This window comes from Stegodyphus dumicola, chromosome X1, assembly GCF_044657685.1.
Source record: "Stegodyphus dumicola isolate Sdum_Otavi_A_Nest chromosome X1, ASM4465768v1".
Classification (NCBI taxonomy): domain Eukaryota; kingdom Metazoa; phylum Arthropoda; class Arachnida; order Araneae; family Eresidae; genus Stegodyphus; species Stegodyphus dumicola.
Genome location: NC_140780.1, coordinates 185,085,755 through 185,113,112, shown reverse-complemented (window position 1 = coordinate 185,113,112; position 27,358 = coordinate 185,085,755). Strand labels below are relative to the sequence as shown.

Below are 27,358 nucleotides of genomic sequence, written 5' to 3'. Positions count from 1 at the left end.
CAAAGTACCGCTGCAATAAATTTTTATAAAAGAAATAGTTTGCTTTGGTTTGGTTTATTTTAATTATTTCAAAGCACACTAGGGCTATCTGCCTAAGGGGTGGGATGCCTTGGTGGAGGACATTCTAAGAGAAACTGCCTCGTATACATGTTACAAACCACGAAAATACCCATGCAGCCAGCCCATTTACGGGATTTGAACCTCGGACCGAACTACCAGTGTTCAGCAACTTTACCACTCGGCCACTGGCGGGCCCATAAAAGAAATAGAAATGCCTGTCATGTCCATGCTCAGAAATATCCTTTAAGTAGATAAGCAAGGGTGCAATAAATAAAATTAATTTTTCCTCCAATAATGGGAAGACAGAGAATTCTGAATAAAATTTTTTGATAAGAACTGAACTACCTATTCATTCCGTGCATCTCAAATTAAAATTAAATGCATGCCAGACATGCAAATTCATACTGAAAACTGTTATATTAAAAAGTATTGGAATTATCATATAATTTTATCAAATACATTAGCAACCATTGAAGATGTTTACCATTGTGTGACTGTTATAATAATTATTACAGCAATTAAGCTACAATTATTATTATTATCATCAAAAACCCAAAGCAAGGCTCTGAAATTCTGTTGAAATAAATACACTACGGCAATGACATTCTGCTGGGAAAAAAAAAAAAAAAAAAAAAAAAAAAATTAGCACCATCCTTTTCTTTTTTTTACTCAGATGGGAGAGGAAGAATAATCAACACAAATTGCCAAAAATTCAATAGATATTCTGCATTTATAATCTTTTAGTTTTTTTAGAATTCATATGATATTCATAATAGTACTGAATGAAAATTACTGTGATGATGATAGTTTCTTTCAGTACATTTGGATTCATATAATTTCATAAAAATAACTTGCGAAAAATATGACAAAGCATTGACAATAGCTTTTTTATTCATATAGTTTTCATAAAAATAACGTACAAAAGATAGCATACCCTTATGTCACCAAAATTATGTCTACTTTTAGACGGATACTGGCTGGGTTTGCTCTTAGAGAATTTAAAATTTATGAAAAATGAAATATAAGAGAACAGTACGCATTAGTAATATCAAAATCTGAAAAACAAAAGCAAAATTTAAGAAAGACAAGTGCAGAAGAAAATTAAGAAGGTTAAAATTTTAATTTGCAAAATAATGCACATGCATATGTGTAAATGACGGTTTGGCCACATCAACAGATCTACATGTCTCTGAAAAATTTCTCAGAAAACTTAGGCCAAGATTCAGAATCACAACTAAACCAGCAGTATAATTTCTTGGACTTTAAATTAAGCATCTTGAAGATAGAAGGATCAAAATTAGTTAGCAAGCTTATAAAAAATTCTTGAAAATTTTGGAAGACTGCAAACTAGTGTTAACTCCTATCCTGAAGGAATGTCTAACTGAAAAGAAAAATGAAGGTAAGCCAGAGAAATTTTCTCTTAGGAACTTTAATGTGTTTCATTTTAGATACAAGACCAGATTCAACATACTGTGTTGGCATTCTATCATGTCACCTTGGAAATCCTTCGTAACATAACTAGATCAAAATGAAACGTGTATACAGATACATCGCAGGTTCTCTTACTAAACATGTTGCATACAAGAATAAATACAAATCAGGAATAATGGAGTGTTATACTGACGTGGATTTTGGAGCCTGATAAGAAACAGGAATCATTATGCAGCAGACACCTACAGTAAAGCAAGTTGCTGACATAATGACTAAACCACTATTTGAAGAGAGACTTGATTCTTTGTGATAAGAAAGAACTCTTGTGACTTTCTAGTTTATGAAGTATCATTTTTGTTGCCAGCTTAGTTTTTATATCCTGGGACATCTTTCTTCCTCGAAGACATTTCTAATTTGGAAAATCTGTTCCTGCATGAAACAAGGCTCTACTGTATAAAAGCAGAGCATACATAAATTTCTACTTTAGTACAGTAATAAAATTTTGTAACTGCAAACTCGTATAATTTTTTTTTTTACCTCGAAAGTTAGTTGCATGTCATAAACATCATCTCATTATTACAGCTGCCAAAAGATAGTTCACCAGCTTCTGAATAACTGATATATTTTGCATTTCATCAGACAGATTAAATAATTTCTGATCATCTAACCATTCTAATATAGGATGAAACTAAGACAGCAAAAGCTTTGCTATTATGTAAAACATCACTGTGTATTCAAGTACTCCAAGTACCAATCATATAAAAAATACATCATTCATAGTAATATACAGCTTCTACCTGCAGGGTGGGTGAAAATTTGACATACATAGCTAACTTGAAGGTCATGAAACTTTAATTCATAATATTAAAATGCTTACCTCGTCGTAAGTATAATCTCTGTCAGTCCCAATCCAAGAGCTAGAAGAAATAAATGTTGAAATCTTAGGCTCCGCATCATCTTCTGTGGGTAGGAAAAAATACTGAGCACACATGTTCATAACATTCAGTAATAAAATCTATGTACTTAATGCATTGCAAGAACAAGAAAAAATTATGTGCAGAATTTAATTTTTTTCGCAAATCCTGGTAAAACACGGCACTTTTTAGGAGGGGGAGAAAAAAAAAAGGAATAGTCAGGTCAATCTAATGTAGAATAAGATAACACTCATTCAATACATATAATATGGTTTGACTACTTGTTTAAAGTTTCACAACTCTACAATTCCATTTACTTGCAGGTTCAGTTTTAGCATAATATACTTTCTAAATAAACTGAAAACGTATTTCTGCAATGAATAAATTAATTTAATAAACATAACTTAAAAGATGGTTAGATATCTTTTAAATCTATCAAAGAGAAAGTCCTATTACATTAATTTTCATAAGCTATTCAAACAGTTTTATTAAGATTTGAGAGAAGTTTTGGTTTATATAAATCATTTACAATTTATCAAAAGGGAAGCTTTCATTGTTGTCAAAAACAAAATAATACTTTTACTTATCATTGCAAGACATGCTAATCAGAACTCATATTACTTTGAAACTCTACTTATTTGATTTAATAGCACTGTTGCCTATGCAGCCTCTTAGATTTAACATCAATATTAGCAAATCTGCAAAGACTGAACAAAGAACTGATTGTTGACAAATTAGTCAACAATCAGTACAATACAGTTCTCTGATGTGAAATATTTCACCTAGAGCCATCACAAAAATAAAGGCTGTGCACTGTAATCAGTGACATGGTCCGTAAATGTAAATATCACAATTTTAATTATACTTTGCAACATATTATATATGAAATAAAGGTAGACAAGAATGCAAGGAATTTTAGCAACCCTTGTCATTCCAAAAATAAACCAAACAAAATAAATGAAAAGACACATTGATACAGTTATATCAAGACAAAGCAGATTACATTAAAAAATAGAATTCAGAAAATGAACTTTAATTCTAACAAGAATATATTATGAAATGTTGAAAATATACTCCAAGAAAAGTTGAATCTTTTAGTAATTTACATAGGAAAATGTTTTCCAGTGACGCTCAAAGAGCAACTAATGCCTGGCTGGCAAAAATCGCACATGAAAGAATCAAAGAAGTAACACACATAGCAACAGCATATGTACAAAAGTAAGTTCTCACATAAAAAATTGCATCATACTTTGATGGCACAATTTCATAAAGCAACATTATTATTGCTATGTATATGCAAATACACTACTCTCTTCACAGAAGTAATGACCTGACAGATTTAAGCCAATCTAGCAACATTCACATTTAAAATTTAATTTTAAATTGTTGAATATAAAAGTATAAATATGCAATTTCCACAACACATAAAACTTTTGTTCAATTTAATTGTTTGCCTTAGCTTTTGTAAAAAGAGAGATGCTAACTAATTCAACTAAGAACTTCCTGTATTACAAAAATAGGTTAATCCTCATTTGGAAACAATTTCCACAATGCAGCAATCTTTCGTTGAATTTAATTGTTTGCCTTAGCTTTTGCAAAAGCAGAGATGCTAACTAATTTAACTAAAAGTTTTCTGTATTACAAAAACAGGTTAATCCTCATTTTGGGGTATGAGTTTGGCGAATTTTGGAAATATATTTATTTGGAAACGGATATAACGGCAATAACTTAAATCCTAAATTCAAAACAAAATATAACACCTGTTGCAAATAATATCCAAAGGTCGCCAACCTCTTACCCTTATGCTAGAAACAAACACTTTTTAAACTATTATAAGACACACAGGGAAAAAGTCTTTTAGATAATGAAAAATGTCTAATTAGTATCTGAAAATGTAGTCAGTAATTCTTAAACGCAAATAGTACAGAAATACTTACATGTAAAAAATGTTTTTATTATTTGAGCCTTTTAATACAAAAATAAGACTTTAACCAGTTTTTGTACAACTGCTAAGTGCACAACTGCTAGTGTCACATTTTGTTTCAAAATTTTGTTCCATGGCCTTTTTTTGCTAATAAAAGTTGTCTATAAATATGTCACTATGCATGTGTTTAAGAACATCGAGGTTGTTGCTGTGTGAAATAGAAACACTGCATTAATAAACAATACAGATCACAAATGTATTACATTTCCTTGATGAAATAGAAGAAGAAAAAATATATGCATCATTTTTAATAAATACATAAATATTTTATTTTCTTGACATGCATAACTGAAAATAATGATTGCAAATTCTTAAAACATTTTTCAGAGCATAAAGTTACTATTTAGCAATGACAGAATGTAAAAAACAGCATTTTCATTACTTTGTACTTATTGTCTAATGTGTGTCATTTTACATTTGGACACAAACAACTAAATGTATGCCAAGATACATGCAGACACACACAATTAAAAAAGACAAATATTTTAAGAAAGAGAAACAGGAAGTATAATATGCTATGCCATTAACTTATTTTTTTTTTATATGTTTTGTTACTATTTCTGTGGGCAGATGGCACTACCTTCTTGCTTGTTTCATCTTTTTGCTTTTGGTATAAATACAACTCTCTTCTTTGCAGAACTTATTTTGTCCTTCTTTGATGGAGGGACCTGCACCTGTTGCCCTAGAAATCTTTGTGAAAATATACAGTAAACAGAAGGTTGTTACTTTGCCTGATTATATGCTTTACTTCAGTGTGTTTCTCCTATCTCTTGATGCTATCAGGAGTTGGCAGAAATGCATCTTCTGTATAAGTTAGGCGACTTGGCACCTCTATAAGAAGAAAACTACTAGGTTTCTTATGAGCAACTTTCTACTTTTGTGCAAAATCATTGGATCATTCTTCCCATATGAATAGCAGGAGATAAATATTAAGCTCATACACGTAAATAAATCCCATTTTCAAAATCTCAGCACTATTAACATGCTCGTTTCATTAGAAAAGTTGATCAAGTTGAAATTCTTCAATATGGACAGAGTTCCACACAGTTTAAATACTTTATATTCTAAAAGTTTGTTGCAAATTCACTTATTAAATATGTAAATGTTTAAAAGGTAAAAACAATGAAATGTTTACTGCTTTGGTGTTCTGCTTTCTTAAAGTGGCTGAGTATATAACCAAAGAAAAGCTGCATGCGACAGCCAAACTCAAAACACTTAGATCAGTAAAGTGTAATCTTCCCCATTTCCTAAGAAGTATGAACAGCATAACAGTATCATACTATTTGTTGCATTTCTGGAACCAGAGCTTGTATGGCTATAGTCGTAAAAATAATACTACACAGTTTCCCTTATAAAAGACTCTTAAGTAGACAGTCCTGATACTTTGCTGTGTTCAGTTATCAAAAGATTAGCCACTCTGATGCACACAGCAAACCTACACACTCAACATGTACCTAAAATTTCCATAGATAATCCTAATACGCATACACAAAATTTCTATAGTAAATTCAGTACCTTCTATGTTAAGTATTTTCCTGCACATAAAATATCAGCTCTTTTCTCTAGAAGCTCTTTAAAATGCAATATTTCACTTTGTTACGGTTCTAAATCCAGAAAATTCAGCTACCGATAGTGAAGAAAGTAAGAGAGAGGTTACTGAACGAGAAAAAATTTTGATTGACAAGTTATTCGGAATTCTCGACACAGCAATTACAGGACTTGAACAATGGAACTTAATAACTGAACAAGAAATTATATGTCTATAGTATTAGTCTAAAGATTTAGCAGAGAAAACAAATCAAACAACTCACATTGAAAGAAATGTTTAATAAAGTAAACATATAAATATTAAGCTCTTTTCTTTTGTAAATTTTGATACCCTTTAAATCATAAATGCTTCATTATTTCATAAATCACGATTTCATATTTTCAATTTTATAATTTCTACGTGCCATCTTAGTAGATTTAAAATGATCTAATATCCGGAAAAATCTCAAATCTGGGATCGCCGAAGTCCCGACGAGTTCAGACCTCGGACTTTGTACTGTGTGTATATATATATATATAATACGGAATGTATATTTTCAGTTAAACTTCTACCCAATAACTTTAGTAATTCATGAAAGTTAATTTTGCATTCAGGAAAATTAGTTTTAGTTGTTTTCAGCTTTAAAAATATTAAAAAATTTTTAATTAGTTATTTTCAACTAATAATTGTATCGCCATTAGCAAAAATTATGCATTACTATCAACAACATAGGTTTAAACCAAATACTTAATTGTCTATTGAAGCTTCAAAACGTATTTCCGAACTTCACTTTTTCTCGGCTAGCATTACCGAATTTGCTCTTGGCGACCTAAAATCGAAATGGAGCCAACAGATTTCCCGCGAAATCGATAACAGACACTCTGCAGAAATAAACTCATAATCCCGATATCGCATACATATAGTATGTGCAAAAGAGAATAAACTCCGTAGAAGGTGATAAAAAATTAATTTATGGCTTAATTGAAACAAACACAGAAGTTAAGCTAAGCAAAACCGTGTAAAAACAAATTGAAATGATAAAACGAAACTTAATTTTCATGTGAATTTTCAGCGCTGACTCTCCCATTCTAGAAATTTCAATTTGTTTCAGACAAAGACCACATTTAAGGATTGCCATCCATCAATATCCAGTCTTTGTAGTCAGCTTGATGAAGCCACAATTTATTGAAAATGCACTTTCCAGGCATCTTGTTCCTATTGGCATCGGAAGGGTTGTAGCCTTCCAGGTTAGGATTGCTCTAATTTTCGCAAATATTTTCAGAATCTCCCCCCCCCTTTTTTTTCTCGAGCACTTTCATCATCACTTTCCCCTCTTAAAGAACTTCCGGCTTCACGCTTTCGTCACAGTCTGCCTAAATTTATGGATAACACCTGTTTCGAAAGATTGGGTGAAAAGCCAATCAGACACCGATACTTTCGTTCAGGTAGCTAATTTTTTTTTAATCGTTTGCAACGCAAATCCGCCAACAGATTGGTTAAGAGCCGTGTAATTTTAATTCCATATTCATGAAAAATCGTAATTCACACTTAGAATGGCAATCATTAGAAATGATAAGAAATGTCAAATGAGCAAAATTAAGGACCGTTTATTCATTTTGGCCAAAATTAAGGACTTTTAAGGACCAAAAATCGTTTTTGAAAAAATTAAGGACTTTTAAGGACCAAAAATCATTTTTGAAAAAATTAAGGACTTTTAAGGACCGTACAAACCCTGAAGTAAGCAAGTGTCCTTACAGAACAACAAAAAATTTAGAATGGTAAGTCAGAAAAGTAAGCAAAATGTAGGGCAGAGAAATATAGTTAACTATTAATTGAAAAGAAGAAATACAAAAACTACTTCATTAATTAAAGTAATTTAGAGAGGTCTCTTTTTATTCCATAGTCTGCTGAAATCACAATTCAAGACTGAAATTATTATGTAATTTTGTTAGATTGTTACAAAATTTCTTTCAGATTCCACCAATCAAAATTTGAAACTTCATATTCCTTACATATATATATATGCAATAATGTGGCAGTCGGGCACATGAGTGAAACTTCACAATCTGGTCACATCAGAATTCCGGACATTGTTGTGGCTGAGTGTAAGGCGGCATCCAATGATGACACAGAAGGATTTAAATGTATAGCTCCATATCTTTATTCAATTCAAAAGGCAGATTATTATTCTTTACTTAAAATTCAGATTATTAACTTTAAATTCACTGCGTCATAGTATTCGAACAAATGGAGATGAGAAGACCAGCAGCATAGGTCTTAACAGCAGTAGAGGGGAAAAGAGGTCTCCGACGCAAAATGGCGTTAATTCTTCATTTATAGAAGTGGTTACGTAATATGCTCGAATGTTCTAAAAAGTACTGCTCTAGGGGGAAGATCCTGAAATTGCGGAGAGTTAATTAGAGGTTGCTTGTTAACATAGAGCAAAGCCATTGTATTTTTTATATTTTACATATATATATATATATATATATATTAATTGAAAAAGAAAATGTAAAGCTAACTTGTAGTATATATATATATATATATATATAGTCATTTCCAATGCACCTATAAGCTAGTTGATTAAGGTTAACATTTTGCATTTGTTCTTAACAAATGTTGTTTGTTAGACTCTTCCTTAGTTCCTACCAGTGGTGACATAACGAAACACTTACTCTTACATTGCTTAACATTGAGCATATTTGTTGGAGACATTTCATCTGTTTACTCCATATAAACCCAGATAAGACATATATATGTGTGTATGGGCTACAGCAGTCTTGTAGATGAGTAACTTATTATCAACAGGTAATCAACAGGTTCTTAATAATTAAAAGGGACAGAGTACAGAGTTTGGCTTGAAATATATTACACATGTGTTGTGGGATTACCATGTTAAGCGTGAATTAAAAAAAAAAAACTTGTTGGAAATCACGAAATATAATAGTAACACACATATACAGATGTTGATATGCCTTTCAAAAATGGAGAATGGTTTCTGTTTTTTTCCATGCAAATTTCATTAACCTATTTAGCCAGGCTTACCAGATACAGTATGTGGTTTTGCAATGCACCTTTGAAAGAGCTGAGAAATACAACTGTATCATCAGCATGTGTTGCATCAGAATTGCTTGGAGTATATGAAATATCATTCACATACATGGTAGGACAAATTCTAATTACAACTTCTTGCTTTCAAAAAATATGTCTTAGCATAAATTAACTTCAAAAACACTTTTTTTTAATTTCACACTTGTAAAGTCACAAATCAGGTTACTGCAGTTTCATTTTTGATTTACTTCATATTCAACCGAAATCATGGCAACACATTTAGCCACTGTGAAATGTAAATACTTTTAGCCACTTCACTAGCTTTCAGTACTGAGAGATAAGCTTCAGCTTGCAGTGAATTTCCCAGTATTACAATTACACTCAACTCGTTGAACAGTTCCACAGTACCAACTCTTTCTTCACAAGTTAGATAATTTGTAGATTTCTACATTAATATAATGACTTACTTTATTGATAATGTATAAAAATGAAAAATATCAGCTTTGGTATTCTAGTTATTTAACATATAAAACTCATTAATACCTTAGTGATAAGAGGAGTAATTCAGATTTAGATTTGGAATAAGAAAACTTAGATTTGCTTTAGAACTGTGTTTTTCTCCTGCTGAAGCACTTGTGCTGATTTTAAATAAACTCAAACTACAGCATCCATCCACTAAAAAATTTGTAAGTGTTTCTTTATTTCTAATATTTTCATGGACAATATTTCTGCAATTAAATTTTTTTTTACACTATTCCTCTTCAGCCTAATTTGCTTTGAAAATCAAATACAAAGATTTCTTTAAAATGATATGGCAGTTACCAAATTCACATTTACATTTTCAACAATTTGTTTACATTAATTTAAAACATGTAACCAAATAACATAAAAATTTTAAATCACTGAATCTACATATAGGAATTTCAATGCCTTTATCACTGTTAGCTCATAATCTGATTTCTACCATAACATCATTAAATCATCTAAGTTTCCCAGGATCTTATATTAAGATATTTTAGTAAATGAAAATTCTGAATATGATAAAAGAGTTTAATTATAAAACAGTGCCCCTTGTTTATTAAATTCACTGGTTAATAAATGCAGCCATGTAATAGGTTCAACTTTCCAGGAACCAAATCAAATACATAATAACAGAAAAATTGCTGCTTATTAAACTCGTCTTTGCAGCTTATGAAACTCATTAACGAAACACTGATTCTTTTGTGCCAAAACAAACCGCTTATCAAAGCTTTTCGTAGTTCATCCATTTAACGTATTGTGGACCATGGCTTTATCATTCACGCATGTAGTACTCAGGGTTGCCACGCTACCTGAAAAACCGGAAAAAGTCAGGGAATTCGAAAACTGACCAAAAAATTCAGGGAATTTAAATATTTTAGTCAAAATCTGAAAAAGTCAGGGAATTTAAAATGGCGACCCCACCCCCCAAACAGGAGGGTTTTGTGCCGACGTTGGAAGCGATTACTTTCTTAGCGAATTATGCATCGCGGAGCATCATTCGGGCAGCAGGCATAGAGCCAATTTTCACAGCTCCAATTCGATTGTCTTTTAGAAAGGCAAAGCAAGTTTCCAGCAACTTTGGTTTCCAGTAACCTCGAGAGTCGAGAGAATTGCAAGTGCATGTGCAGTCATGTTGAACTAAACAAAATACTTATTCTCATATAAAACAAATTTGGTTTAATCCTAATATACGGTATCAGGAACATTAGAATCAAAGAATATGTATTGTTAGAAGGAAAACTTCTCTGTAACAGGAGTGGCTCCGTTCCAACATAGAGGGAAACAGCATCGCATGTGCGAAATCTCTCGCCGAAGCTCAAAGCCAGTGTCGAAGGTCACGTTATCAAGAGTTCATAAAATGAATTTCGTTTAAAATTTCTTTAAACTTTAAAGCAAAAGAAAATATTTTTTTGCGCAAGTAAATTAATTAATGGATTAGTTATTTTGAAGAGGGGGGGAAACTACGAAAATCTATGTTTAAATTATTGCAAAAAATCAAAGAAGAAACATTTTGTCAAAGAATGTTTCTTCTTAACTCGTGTTCCTCAATTTCCCGCACATATCGCGGAGAGGGAAATTCTGGCTGCTAGGTTCTATCGCCAAATCCCTTGGCGAGTTTTCCCTCCACTTTCTAGCACGTAATAGCATTATGTCTATGGAACCTTTCCTTCTTTACATAGACATTCTTTGGTTAGAATAACCTCCATGTATTCTATTCTAACCTCCACGTCCGGTACACACTGGATATGGCAACATTATGATAAGCAGTAAACAGGTCATTTTAGTGTTGCCGACAATTTTCAAAATCGTGCCAAGGTCTTATCACCAAAGAAAATGTATTGTTCTTTGTTACCACCATATACTGGGATTTTACCACAAAATCTTTTAAACCTTCTTTTATTTTTTTAAATAAATGCTTTATTTGTCATTTTGCAGTAAAATAAAAAAAATAGTAATCAGTCATCTAATCTAAACATTAAATATCGTTGATTATTCTAATTCAATTTTTAAGTAATTATCTTTATTTTTATGTTATTCGTATCATTTAATGCTGCTTCTTCCCCCTAAATTTATTTATTATTAGTAAATAATACTTTCACGTTTCACGAAAATTTTCTCTGGAAAAATCCTGAAATTATTTCTAGCAGTATGATGACATGCCATCACGAAATTTAATGCACATATTTTTTTGCGTATGTATGCTGCTGAATAAATATCAAATACCTTAATCTACTTGAAAATATTATTAAATATATTTCTTTCGTTTAGCTGCAAAATGTCTGCAAAAAAGGCATTTTTTAATCCAGATTGCGAAGATTCTAATCTCAATCTTCAGTGGAGAAAAGAATTCCTATTATATAGTTAAAATAGTAATGCTCTGGGGATTATATATACATATTATATGGATATGTAATAGGTTTCCACATCCATACATATGTCATATGCAATTGGCAAATTTTCGTGTTCTCAAGTAATACCGTAATTAATTTACCTCTTAGCACAGCCAATGTGCATTACGCGGATAGACTGGAATTTTCTTAAAACACACCTGGAAAACCTGGAAAAGTCAGGGAATTTCATTCTCCTGTTTGAGTGGCAATCCTGAGTACTCCAACAGAATAGATTTGACCAATATTTTCTTATCCTCAGGCCTTGTACCAGTGAAATATTCTTCAGAATTTTTGCAATGGGCAGAATTTCCTTATCTTCAGATTATCATTTCTTTATATTAACATTACCTTAAGATTAACAACTTTCTTGAATACCAGCTGATAGGATGTGGAAGAACAATTTTTGCAGCCCATCTTTTAAGGTTTCCACATTCAAAATCTTGGGCACGTTCACAATGAGTTATAAAAAATTCAGAGAATGCTTCTTATCATTACCCTACAAGAACAGTGTAGGCTTACGAAAAGCAAATAAATGATTGATTATGCTTATAATTATGAATGGCAGATTGACTAAACTAAGCATACAAAAGGCAATCTTTCTGCTGGCTAGAAGCATAAGGTTTAAAATTTGAATAAATTACTGGAAGATGCCTTTAAAAAAAAATAATTTAAAAAAAATTGTGTGCCTCACTTATAATGCCAAAAAGGCCAAACAAAAGTACTCAAGCCTGAAAAAGAAAAAAAGGATAAACCGTTAAAAGATTATTGTGTTGATGGTAATTGCAGCTATGTGCAATTTACTTAAAAAAGGAATTATAATAAAGGAAGAACTAATAGACAAGCCAAATGTCTCAAGGAAGGACAAATGGCTGAAAATTCAAAGCTGTTGAAATTTTTTCTAGGATGGTTTCAATTTACAAAAGTTTCTAATTTTAGAGCTTTTCCAATTTGTTAAATGCCAGAAGATAATTTTGTATCAACTAACAGATGGCTCACAAGATGGAGAAATTCAACATTGCTCATCAGAAACTGCATGATAAGAAAGGTAAGACATAACATCATGTGGCTCATGCAACTGGTAACTGGATAGAAGATGTTTTATTTGGGCAGTTAAATGAATGAAAGCTACATGAAATTTATAATACAGATGAAAGCGCACTGTACTACAGAATATTACCAATTATATACCACTACTGCAAGATATTACCAATCAAAACATGACTTAACATTTAAAAAAAGAAGAAATTGAAGGATTGAGTTACTGTGTTATTAATGTGCAGTATGGATCCAACAAGTAAGACAGCATTGGTTATTCATAAAAGCAGAAAAACCTGATGTTTGATAGGAGTCAAGATTTTTACTAAAGCAACAAGAATTCATGGATGTCAAGTAGTATTTTAACTGATTTTCTTTTGAAATGGGACAGTTTGGGGACAGATGAGAAATGGGAAAGAGGAAAAAGTAACTTTACTAATTAATTAGATAACTGCCTAATTCACACCTCTGACTTTTTTTCTGAAAAACAGTGTTGCCTCCTGCAAACATAACTTGTGGCATTCAGCCTTTTAGACCAGAGTATTATAAAAGCTTTCAAATTTATTATAGAAATGTGTGTGTGTAATGTGTGTGTGTGTGTGTAATTATGGCAAAGCCTCAAGGGCTATCTGCCTAAGGGGAGGGATGCCTTCATGGAGGACTTTCTAAGGGAAACTGGCTCGTATACACGTTACACATGGGGAAAACCACGAAAACGCCCATGGAGCCAGCCCGTTCGCGGGATTCGAACCTTGGACCGAACTACCAGTGTTCAGCGACTTTACCGCTTGGCCGCTGGTGGGCCTTATTATAGAAATGATATTCAGAAAATGGTGAACAGAACAGAATTTTGTGAAAATGTAAGCACTCCGAAGGGGGTAAGTAAACAATCAGCTCTGCTTTAGGCTATGCATATTATAAGTCAATACAAGGGGTTAATCTCTTAAAATCAGTTAAAAATTGTTTATGATTTGACAACATCAATGGAATCTACAGCACTGCAAATTCTAAAAAATACTCTAGATACTCTGTAACCATACCTGCCAACCTCTAAAGATAAAAATTCAGAAGAATTCTTCAAAATTCAGAAGAACACGAAGAATTAATATCATGCTTTGATATTAAAAAAATAACAATTTATACAAATAGAAAAAAGAAAATTGTACTTACATTAGTAAATCTCAATTAAGTAGTAACTAAAAAATTTATTAGGAAACATAAAACAAGAACTTAATGTTACACAAAAAAATTATTGCAATGAATTTAGAGTGCATTTTTTGGCTTTAGCCAAAAATTCTTTGGAAAATTTCCTGTCATAACAATTACTTTCCTCATAACATTTAGCAATTAAAATGTTTTCTAGAGTTTTTGGTGAAATTGAAGAACGAAACATAGTTTTGTTTTTCTTCACAACACTGAAGACTCTCTCGCACTCAGCATTACTGTGTGGAATTACGAGAATAGCACACAAAACTCTTGCTAGTCTATCATATTTTGGTGTTCCATCAGCTCTTTTTATTCTTTTTAAGGTACCAACGAGGAAATCAAGTCTATCTTCTCTAGAACTGGCAAAGTCTTCAAACTGTGCAGCAGAAAATTGGTTCTGTAGTTCATCTAAAGCATCATTATGGCATTCATTTTCTTTAATTGTTAACAAAAATGGAAAAGTATCAATAAAAAACGAATCTTTTCAAAAGATGAATTTTCAATTTGTTTCAAATTTGCCGCTTCAGCATTTAAAAGAACTTAATTTTTTTTGCAAAGGAAACTTCCTTACAATGTAATCACAGGCTGAGGAAAAGTACTTTTTAACACATTGAAAAAATTATTTTTTCTCATGATCTTTCAAAGAATTTACAAGTTCCCTGGTTTGATTTCCAATTATAAGATCATTGTCATCCTTTTGATTTGCCAAACTATTATAGGCAACAAGAATCAACACACTGTTTTTCACAACGGACGGTTTTACAAACTTAGTATAAAGTTCTTTGAAAAGATCATTAAGAATTTGGATAAGCAGAGGAGATTTTGGAGAAGCTGATTGTAGAAGGGTATTTACACTTTCAAAAATCTTAATGGTACTTAACACAAAACTACAATATGCTTTGTTCAAATCCGAAGAAAGAAGATAGAAAATCCTTTCCCCCCGGCTAATAGAAGATTGTTTCTTCTCCCCTTCAACTTCTTTAACAAAGTTGACCTTTGAGGAGTCTTCTAAGCATTTTCTTTTTAAAGGGTTTGATTCTGTGTGTTGGCTTTTCCCTTTTAAAGCATTTTGATTAGAAGCAAAGTTGGTTTTCGGAATCTTATATGCAGACAAATTTGATGGGATCTGTGGTTTCGTTTTGGTCTCTTCATGGAAATATTTTAGCAATGCATCCCACTGTTCAATAAACTTTCCTAGCGCTCTGCCTAAGGATAACCATCTCGTGCATACATGTTTCAGAATTTTTCTCGTTTTACCAGAGCACAGTTCTTGGAAATTCTTTAGGTTTTCTTTCCTTTTTACACTTTTCTCCAGATAGAAAAACACATCAATCAGAAGCTGGTCAATATTTAATGGTAAAGCAGCTGCAGCTTTTTCTGCTGCCAAATTAAGTGGCATGGACATCCAATAACAATTAATTCATTTTGTTCTTTTTTGAGGAAAGAGGCTACACTCTTTTTGTCACCCACCATGACATGAGCATTATCTGCACCAAATGAAATGCAGTTTGATATTGGGATGTTAAGTTGTTTTAACTCATTAATTACCAAGGAGGCAATATTTTCTCCCGTAGCGTCTCCATTTAACAATGGAAGACGCAAAAGATGAGTTTTCATTTCATTAGAAACATCACAGAAATATGTGACAACGATGGGGTAAAGCTTCCAATCGCTGTTGTTGTTGCCATCGATTGACACCGAAAATGCTGAATTCTAGAGTGCAGCTATCGTTTTACTTTGTGCATCGCAAGCAATTTCGTTCACAATAGAAGATGTTTTCGTGCGAACACAAGCATATTTCTGAGCAATCATGGAGTCGGGAAACATCCGTCTGAAAAGTTGACCGGCATGATCGGCAGCGCTTAGCGGCACGTTGTGTTCGATGAGGAATGCAGTAAACAAACACTCTGCCAAAATGACATCGGCATCCGAATTCGTAGCCAAATTTGAAAAAAAAAAAAAAAAAAAAAAAAAAAAAAACACTTTTTTTGACGTTGTCGAAGCCGAAGCATTAACTTCATGCTTTTTAGACTTAACATGCTTCACAATGTCGCTTCTTCCACCGTGACTTATTATGAAGTCACACACACACACGTTGCAAAATGCATAGTTATTTCCTTTGAAGGATTCTTTAATTGTTGGAAATTCGGCTTTGTAGGCAGGCCGAAAATATTGAGAATACGGTTTTTTTGAACTCATTTCGTAACAACGACGTATTAAGAAAATTCGTAGCACGTGCAAACAAAAAGAACAGAATGCGACAATCCACGCTCACTGAGTACGAGCTGAGTAATTCCCTTGCTGCTGAAGTGAACGCGGAAAAAATAATCTGGCACCCACAAAGAGAAGAATGGGAGAAACAAGTTCAGCGCATTGGATTGGCTGGTTAAGCGGCGAATTGGGAGAAACCGCAGGTTACTGCATTCGAAGTAGTCGGTAGTTGGCGGTAAAACACGATGCAATTGGCGAAAATCGCTGAATTGGCGAAAAATTCTAAAATTTCGACAGAAATCACTAAAAACACTTGAAAAAGGAAAAAAATCGTAAAAAATGGATTACAATCGTAAAATCGTAAAGACAAACGCATTTTCGTAAAAATTACGAAAAATTCGTAAAAGTTGGCAGGTATGTGTAACTAAAAAAAAGCTATCATTTTAGCATTAATTTTTAATTATTACATCACAATTAATTACTGAATTAGTTATAAAGTATTATACTAGAAAATTTAAAACTGATATAATGATTTGCAGTGCAGAAATTGCTGTCTATTTAATCTCAGCCACTTTATAAACTCCAAATATGTTTGGAACAGAAGTTATTTTAGCAACACATACTGTATATATAGAATAATCACACTTTTTACATTCTAAACAAAGCACACAAGCAATTCTCTTGTATTTAAAAATTACTGGCACATGCAGTTAAAACGAAATTAAAAATTAGATAAACTTTAGGTCAACACACTGGTATTACATTTAAATTTAAATAAAATAAAATGAAAGTTGATTAATGTTTACAGATGACCCATCTACTTTGTCACCTGGAGTTGGGACGATGAATTCACCATGTTTATCATTTTCTATTGGTTTTCATAGGGTTGCTGTAGTCAGAACTACAGTCCAGATGAATGGAAGATTGAAACGAATGATTGAGAATTTCTGGCATAAAAACAGCCTCAAAATTAGAGAAGCGACTTAAAGAAGTACCAAGCCATGTTGCAAAAGACCTTGTCCCCCCCCCAATATGTCGGACACCTGGACTGCAACTGTGAGTACAGTAATCCTGCAAAAACTGATGAAAAAAAAAGAACATGATGAAATGCATCCTTTTCAGCTTCAAATGATGATGCAAATATGTCATTTGCGAAAGCTCCTGTAACTTCATTTTATTCGTGTTTACACAGATTTCCACCATGCTGACGTAAATATTTATCTCGTTTTTTTAGTTATATATAAAAGCTGTGTCTAAATGAGAAATTTACGTTCACAATACTAGTTACTGGTGCCTTTCATTTTAATCAAATGCATGCTTTCATCATGCTATATTTTTATTTTAAAATTTAGCCTAAATGCAAGAGGAGTCATATTTAAAAGGTTCTCATTTTCATCAGTTTCAAAAAAGTGGCCTGTAAAAGCTCCCGAAACAATTTTACATAAAACGTAAACAAATTCCAGCTCTCTAACTTGGTGTAAACATGGTACTTAAAAGTATATGAACATCCAGTTATGGACCGAGTTTATACGCGAGACCACTACTGAAGAGGAAAAAAGGATAGAATGAATAGTTGCAGCTTTGCCTTTGTCCCTATACATTTATATGACATGTCACATGACTGAGTAAGGTGGCTCTTCCTTACAATCAAGTTAGCTTGCCACCTAAAAGTTGATGGCACTTCAATATTCTGGTATTTTCAGTCTTCTTTATTGAGTTTGTACATTTGATACATAGTACGTCGCAAACTGGTTGCTAAATGCACAGCTGCATAGACCATACTGCTATATAAATGGAGACAAACTAATGTAGAGCTTATAAAACTTGTTTTTTTTTTGGGGGGGGTCTTTTTTATTATCAATACCTATCAGTTGCATTCATGTCCAAAATTATCTTTACATGTTTAAAATCACAGATTTCTCAGAAATTGTAAGTTACAATTTTATTAATTAGTGTGGAATGATACTACAAATAATAACATATAAATACAAAGTGAAAAATTGAAAGCACTTGAAATGATATAAAACTGTAGCAGGAAACAATAAAAATAGTAATAATATTCTACAAGGAGAGTTACGAAAAAATTAAGGCTTACGAAATTAATATGTTATGTGATGTCAGCTGACCTGTACACACATATCACACAGCTGAAAATAATGTTGAGTTCATGCTGACAATAATGTCGTTAACCATAGGTTGGGGTTCAACAACCGGTCAGACATCAAAAAGGCTCTTACGGACTTCCTTGCATCCAAGACTCCTGAGTTTTACCACAATGGCATCACACAGCTAGCACTCATTAGCAAAAGGCTCTGGATGCCGATGCTGATTACTTTGAGGATTAGCAGTGATTATTAGTTGCTTTAAAACTTTTTCTTTTTGACTGTCCAAAACGGCAAGAACTTTTTTTGGTTACCTTGTATATATGAAAATGGAAAATTATCCACTCTTGTAGTGGTTGCACAAAACTGTACACTTCTTCTGTAATAAAGGGATCTCAGTTTCAAAATTTCAATACAATTTACACTGCTATTATGATATTATGAAACGAATCATGAAGAAAATTTGAAATGCTGGATGGCAAAATAAGGAAAGAAAAATTAACAGTTCCTGAAATCTGGCTTACAGATTTTACACATACAAGTACATCCAAATAGGCAACAGTTTTTGCCAATTTTACTCTCATCAAAAATCACTCAAAATGATCAAAACTATTTACTCAAGGGGAATTACTTACAGACTGTTTTCGATGCTGAACTTTTTTGCCCAGACAAACAACAATTACTTAAAAATACTTAATAACACGGAATATGATGGGGGAATGCATTAATGAAATAGCTATTGATTTATGATGTTAATAAAAAATATAGATTTTGCAGCATTCTGAATAGCAGTTGATGCATGGACTGGCATAAATACAGAAGTTGCCATTTTCACTGAAGTTGTTACTGATGGATTTGAAGTAACTGATGAATTCCTGGAAATAATTTCTATGAAAGGAAAAACTGATACACAGGATACTTTTCTGAGATGAAAACTGTAACAGATAAATTGAGATAAAATGGTTGAATCTGCCAGTCATGTTGCAACTACTATGACTGGTTAATGGATGAGCACTGAATCACCGAGAATCTAAAATATGTTAAATGTTCTCTCGACGACAAAACCTCCAATTGTCCTAAGGTGGAATGCATAAAAATTCTATGTGCAGTAACTGCCTAGACCCTCACTCAGCCAATTACAGGGGTTGTATTAAATTCCCCAAAAACAAGACACATGCACCCTGCAAAGACAGCAAAGTCAAACCTGCCATTTCCTACGCTCAGATGACCAACAACCAAGCTAGACTACATAATCCTAACATCAATTTCTCCTCTCAGCCAGCTGAGACTGCACTTGCAACTTGTTATAAAATACCTGATGATAACTCACGAAATACTTACAATTCTGACAACCATAATAACAACAACAGTATGAATAGCTCTGGATTAGCTGAATTGGCCAATATCTTCAAATTTAAGGAACTTAATGATTTATTTGGAAAAAATACTATTATAAATATTTTTAATATTTTCAAGAATTGAAAGCAACAACTTGAGGCTGCAGATAACGTAACTGATAAAATGTATATTTTCCTCTTAATACTATCTGAAACTTCTGAAGAAGTATCTAAATAATTGTGTTATCAAACATTAAGTTACATATATCTATGCTATTGCACCCCACTTCATCCTTTTTTATTTAACACAATTCTCTATTATTTTATGTACCTTCATTTAACTTAAGTTAGGCCTTACTTAATTAATCTCTAGCATACCCCTCCCGATTCTCATTCGACTTCTTCAAAAAGTATGGTTTTCTGAAAAGAGTCTAACCCGCCCCCAAACCAATTGCCTAAATATGAAATCTCTTCACTATAAGACATGGCATACATCACTGATAACTAAGAAAGCTCAAGAGAAAAGTATAAAAAGGGTTCTCAGATTTTAAATCTTAGGTTTGGTAGAACTCCAGATGCTTTTGTGCATTACCCACTGTTACAACTCTGGCAAATTATCTCTGAAATGGAACTATTCCTATATACCAATTTTTTAAGAAAATATTATTTAAAAACGGAGCCTTTGGTGGCGTTATTGGATACTGAAATCAACTGAAGTTACATTAACAAATCTTACAATTAGTATTAATTTGTTCAAATGACTTTTCACAGAAATACAACCTGCAGCTATGCTGTAATATTTAGCATTCTGCCCCACAGAAATGAATTTTCATTTTTAAAGCTCAAAAGATGAAAATCAATTTGTCTTTAAAATTTTCCCAAGATAATATAAGGTTGACCTACAAGACAGTCTTACAGCTCTACTGATCTGACAATCCAATGAAAAACTGCAGGCATTAGGGGCATACACTTTATAAGATTTCTCCAGATAGGGCAGACACTGTTGAGCTAAACACTGACACTATATTTTATTTCAATACTGAAACGAACAGTGCAATATAGATCCAACATAATAATAGCTTACTTTAATTAATAATCAATTTTTAAAAAAAATACTCAGTGCAAAGCAATTTTATTATGAGAAAATTTAAGGACATCTTGAAGCCTGGTTTAAATAAAGATATAAATGATTTTTTCATAATTTATGTTATGTATTACATTTTCATTTTACACTGTTTAAGTTGATTTTACTACTCAGTCGGAGAAGTACACTGTACTGCCAACAAAGCTGGCTCCAATTATGTCACGCAAAAAATGAAGTTTTATAAAGCTTTTCTTCATGTCACTACTTTATAGATAATTACTTGGAGATATCTGCTTTATGCTGAGAGAGGCATAAAATTTTACAGAAATAAAAATATTCCTTCATATAATAAATATTCCTTCCCTTAACATGCAGTCAATGCTATCTACTTAAGTTGATATGTCTTTTATTATAGCTTATATTTATATAAATTGTATCAACACACATTGCAAACCACTGCCAGTATTATTACAGTCACCCGAGTCACCCACCCATCATGAATAGTAGGGTAACTGCTTTGGTGCAAGCCATTAACATGAAGGATAATAAGTTGCAAGTTTAGGGATTGTGTGGCAGAAACCCTTTGGATACAAAAATTACAGCTACAAATTGTGTGGAATACGTAAACTTATCTGCAATGCAAATTCTCAAGTTTTCTTGACTAAAACATGGCCATATTTTATGCACCATTAAAATAATAAGCATAATACTAAAGGGTAACCCACAAAACATTTTTTAATAATGAAAATAATAAAGAAAAACCTGAAATTTTGTAACAATCAAAAAAATTACAGGACACTTTTCTCATTTAGCACATTTAACTACTCTCAATTACACACCACCATTCCAAAGAAAATTTTCTTATCCTTCTGGTTTGTGAGATCAATTCATTAAAATTTATCATACATTTCACCGATTAACCAGTGATCTGGTAAAATACAGATGATTGAAAATAAATGGAAATTTCTTCCCTTAAAAACACCCATAAAACACTTCCCATTTAAATAAACATTACAAGTTTAATAATTTATTTTACCAGAAAAATAAAACAGAAATCATGTTGGGTCTCAAGAAAATCAGATATAAAGAAAACTGAAGATTTTACAAAATATACTGACAGAATAAAATCCACAAAAAAGTGTTTTTACCCATTTCTTTCTCACTTATTTCCAAATATAATGCTAATATGTACTTCCATAAATCTTTTAGAAAATTGAAATAATAGTTGACATTATTTCCTAAGTTAGATTTCTATGCAATAGTTATGTTTTTACACCAGCTCAATAAGATAGCTTACTTTCCCTCAAACTTGCAATTTATTTATTATTTTAATTATGAAGACAGTAAAGAACACAATTACATTAATTGTTTGAGTATGTGTCAGTTTCACTGGTGATTAGTAATTAATATTCAAATTTGTCTGCAAAATGACCAAATCATATAGCAAACAAAAAAACCAAGTAACAAGTATAATTTCTTTATCAGCAATAAATAAGATTTTTGCAGATTCAATTCGATTACAGTTTTCAATTAACCATTCTTCCCAGAAAAGAATATTATATTCACCTATCAAGTTGAAAACAAGCTAGTTTAAAATAGCAATTTTTGGAACTAAAACCTTTTAAAACAGGAATAAAAGTCCTGTTAAATTCCATTGTTTAAAAGGGCATTTGGTATTTTGGTAAGGAAGACTCGTAAAGAGTAAGGCAGCTCATGCCCACAGAAGACTTCAGCCTATAGTTCAAGCAGTCTTAATTCAGCCCTAATTTTGCCTACAGCTGCTAACTCCTTGTTTCTTGTCAGTCATTAGAACTTTAATAATAAACAGAAGAGTTTCCACTGCCTTGATTAGATTTTGCAATTTTTTTCAATACAAAGAACTTATGAATCACATTTTCAGTTTAAGTACAAAACATGATGAGAACATGATACACTGAGGAGATAAGAACTGACACAGCAAATTTTTGGTCAAATGTTTCACTTGAACTGTAATATACTATTGCAGTTTTATGTCATTAACTTTAATTTCTAATTTTAAGACATGACATAGAACAATGTGAAAATTTTAAATAAGTCTTTTTAAAAAAGACGAAATGACAGCATATGTGCAAAGCAAGGAAAAATAATATTGATATTATCCAAAGAATGCGTTGAAACGTTTGAGTTTTTTTCTTTGTATGTATTGTCTTATCTTTATCTATTTTCAGATACATTGTGTGAAAATATCTGGCAATTTTATAATTATTACAATAAGTTAAAGAAACATAAAACTGCTAAAAGTTTTGACGACCCCCTGCTGTAGAGTCATTAGGTTAATTAAAAGCAGAAAAGATGAAAAATATGCAACCGCCTTCGCCGGGAATCGAACCACGGACCTCTGGAATACCGGCCCAGTGTGCTACCGTTACACCACGAAGGCACACTAGGAAAGTGGGAGAAATACCTTATATACTCCCCTTCTTAAAGAGCGACTAGGGTTTTAGGGGACCTAATCGCCAAATTTTGGGTGCGGAGAATCATCATCCACAACCCTTTTAGTTCGGGCGCCACTTGTAGAGTCATTAGGTTAATTGGAAGCAGAAAAGATGAAAAATATGCAACCTCCCTCGCCGGGAATCGAACCATGGACCTCTGGAATACCGGCCCAGCGTGCTACCGTTACACCACGAAGGCACGCTAGGGAAGTGCGAGAAATACCTTATACTGCGACCCCTTAACCCACAGTTTAAGAAAATCGGGACTAGCAAATAAGATTTTCTCTTTTTTCAGTGTAAAATGCAATACTTTTAAATTTAAGGTAATGAAAAGATTTACTACTGGCCAAGTGGTTAAGCCAGCTGAGTCCAGGTAGTCTGACACAGGGTCAAACCCAGGCAAACATGCTGGCTGCATGGTTGGTTTTTATAGATTTTCCTATGTGTAGACATCCCAGTCCTCCACGAAGACACCCCACTCTTCATGCAGATAGCCCTCAAGTGCTTAACTGAATGTAACGAAGGTCAGTTTTTACAGTTCAAATTATATGATACGGGAAAATCATCTATCATCTAACAAGTAATAAACTAACAGCAGATGGCAGCTCTTCGCATATTAAAATTTAAGCCTGATAACAATCTTATTTGCATTAGAATAAATAAACTCAAAAGGTGCATGGGGTCAAATGTGATTTTTAAGATAATTTTGAGTTTCATTTGTAAAAACAAAATTTAAAAAATTCACAATGCACCTTATCATTGGGGGGGAAGAGAACTTTGCTATCATGGAAAGCACATCCATAAGATGAGACAATTTACAAGAATTTTTAACCACAGTTTTAGTGACTGTTACAGGAAGAGGAAAACAAGATAATTTACCAAACTTTGTGTCATCATCATCCTCATCATCAGCAACAGCAAATTCTGATTCAAGTTCATCAATATTGATTTTCTTCTTTTTTTTCTTCTTTTTTGGAAGACTAAAATCCAAGTCATCATCTAAACCAGCTTCGTCCATCCCTTTTTCATCTGTGATTAATATATTAGACTCATCCTTTGTTTCAAATTCCTATAAAAATATGTAAAGAAAAAAGATATGCAGTATATTGAAAAATATGAGTAAGGCTTGCTGTGCAACATGAAGAAGAATTAGAATCATATACAGTCAAAAGTCGTTAATCCGGACACCCATAATCCGGAATGATCTATAATTTGAACCTCAAAGCTACAAACTTTCTGCGCATGCGTCAACGCATAATGCGTTCACACATGCGCATAGGCGTTTACGGATGCGCGTAAAACCTTTACGCATAATACGTTTATGCATGCGCGTTTAATGTACAACGATAGATATAAGCTAAGCTAAAATTATCTAATAATTATCTATTTAAGTTAATGTTGCAGATTGCGTTGTTCCTTAATCTTCGAAATGCATCCGGCTTATTATTTTTTGCAGACTGTTAGAGGAATTTTATAAAAGTAAGCTTGAACTTTCCATTATGCCAAATGGAATTTCCGATGCTGGAGCTGCCAAAGAGTCTACACAAAGCGAAAGTATGTTTCGATGTCCATCAAACAAAAAGTGGAATTGCTGCAAAAAAATGGATAAAGGCATATCCTTTGTTTCTCTAACCATTCCGAAATCTGTTTATCAATTTCACGCTGCTCTGCGTGTGGGGGGGGGACGTCGCGGCGCGCAATGAACTGGAAGTTGATCTGTCAGCACTATCCTTATCTTCAGGGTAGATGTTTGTATTTTATTTGGCTTCTAATTCCTTACTAAATGTAGTACTTCATCTCGATGTACTCCGTCTTTGATATGAATTAAATCAAATTCCTCGTCATTATAATTTGCTTCCGATACTGAAGAAAGTGACACAGAGGTCATTGAAAACGAAAAAATTTCGATTAACAAATTAGTCGATATTCTCGACACAGCAATTATAGGACTTGATCAGCGGAATTTTGTAACTGAACAAGAAATTATGTCTGTTTATAGAATTAAAGAGAAAGTGTTATCACATAAAAGGAAGCAACTTAAACAACTTACATTGAAAGAAATGTTTAAGAAAGTAAACAAATAAATATTAAGCCTTTTTTTTTTTTTTTTTGATACCCTTTAGATCATAATTGTTCTTTATTTCGTAAATTAAGGTTTCATATTTTTAATTTTATAATTTCTGCATGCCATCTTACCAGATTTAAACTGACGATCTATAATCCGGAATCGCCGAAGTCCCGACGAGTCCGGATTAAAGACTTTTGACTGTATTATTTTAAAAAATACTTAAAGCATATTTTTTCCTTTTATACAGCTTTCCCCTACAACACATATTATTATTATTATTATTACACATTTCTGCCCTTTCAGCTAAATTGTTAGCAGAATTTTAAAAGTTTTCTAAATACATTTCTCACAATTTTATGACACTGTCCTCGAGAACTTTCTTCCTTTCAAACCTACCAAAACTTATCATAGAGCTCATTTATTTCAAAAAAACAATATCTAAAAAATTACATCTATCATTTCAGCCTAATTTATATGCCTACATTAAAATGTATTTTTCATTTTAACCTACAGAAATGCTTTCTCAAAATCTGCATACCTCAAATTACAGACTTACAAATTCACAACTCAGCAATATGGCCATATTTTTCAGCAGCTGAAGTTGCAGTTTAGAAAAGTGTCTTGCATAGTAACACACTGTAGCTATAGATATAAAATTTATCAGACCAAAAAAACACACTTTCCTTAGCAATAGGGAACTTCATACACTGAGAATTACTTCTTTTTTGGAAATAATTTTATGCAAAATTCAAGGAGATAAAGGACACAGTGATTTCATTTAAGCCATGGAGATTTCCTGCACGAAAAAAGTTTAGCGTTCTCCTGATGGAGGGGAAGGAAAATCTGAAACCTTTGAACAAGTTGGGTTATATTACTTGATTATGGCAAAGTACACATAGGCTATCAGTTTCCTAAGCAGTTCCTCATCCCTCATTTACTCCAACTTTCTGTAAACTAACCATACAGTCAAAATTTCAAGCATATTTTATATTCTAATTTTAGTTAGGAATTGAGTTTAGGAATTAAGATTTAAAAAAAAAAAAATAAATAAATAAATAAATAAAACTTTTTTGTAAATTTTGATACCCTTTAGATCAAAAATGCTTCATTATTTCATGAATTGCAATTTCATATTTTTAACACTAGAAGTGCCGTTGGGGTCATTTTAAACTTTTTTCCAATTTTCCACGTTTTTTTTTACTTTTTCTAAAATGTTTCCAAGCATACTATGCCAATTTTTCATATTTCTACGTTAATTATTTAAATAAATAATCGCAGATATACCCAAAACAGCCAACTGGGATCATTTTGACCTTCATAAGAAAAACGACATATTTTTAAGTGAATGTCCGTTTTCGAATTCCCGATGCCACGTTTTCATTTTCTGCGCATTGGGAAACACGCAGCTCTTATTGTGATGACTCATGGGGAAAAAAAAAATCCAGAACGGAGCATATTCTCTCTCCATTGCAATCCCGAGAGGAAGAGGATTGAGTACACAAGAGTGCCTTGCCCTCCTTAAACAGTTCGAATCAGATATAAGTTGTGATGAAGATTTTAACGTTGATGTGAACTTACAAAATGCGTCGCTCTCTGAAAGCAGTGATAGTGATGTTGAGGACAATTCTGGAAATGTGATCCCTATGCGGGAAGCCGGAAGCTCACGTGGACGTGGACGTGGTCGTGGTCAAGGACGAGGCAACAAGGTTGCTGGCAGCAGTAATGAGAAGTATACCTCATCCAGCGGTATTCTCTGGACCCCTATGAACCTTAGCAGCACAGCTTCCATTTCAGGTCACACGCCAGCTCGAAATATTGTAACCACTGCAAGTGGAATAATGTCGTTTGCTCATCGCAATATAGGAACAAATCCTGTTTCAGCGTGGCGTTTGATGGTGAGTGAATCAATGGTGAAACACATTCAATCATGTACAGTTGCTGAGGCACGACGCCAACTTAAA

The 27,358-nt window shown here is 32.7% G+C and overlaps 1 protein-coding gene across 2 annotated transcripts in view; it reads right to left on the bottom strand.

Annotated features, from left to right (window-relative positions):
* LOC118199402 (eukaryotic translation initiation factor 2 subunit 2-like) overlaps positions 1 to 27,358 on the bottom strand; it is a 187,904-nt gene that overhangs the window by 70,591 nt on the left and 89,955 nt on the right. For both annotated transcript variants that reach the window (XR_015038742.1, XM_085808454.1), the window contains exons 4-5: positions 24,209 to 24,398; positions 2,369 to 2,451 (exon numbers count right to left, since the gene is read on the bottom strand). Coding sequence is in view for 1 of the 2 variants with exons in the window: in XM_085808454.1 (XP_085664580.1) it covers positions 2,369 to 2,451; positions 24,209 to 24,398 (273 nt within the window). In the remaining variant the exon portion in view is untranslated. The remainder of the gene's footprint in view (positions 1 to 2,368; positions 2,452 to 24,208; positions 24,399 to 27,358) is intronic.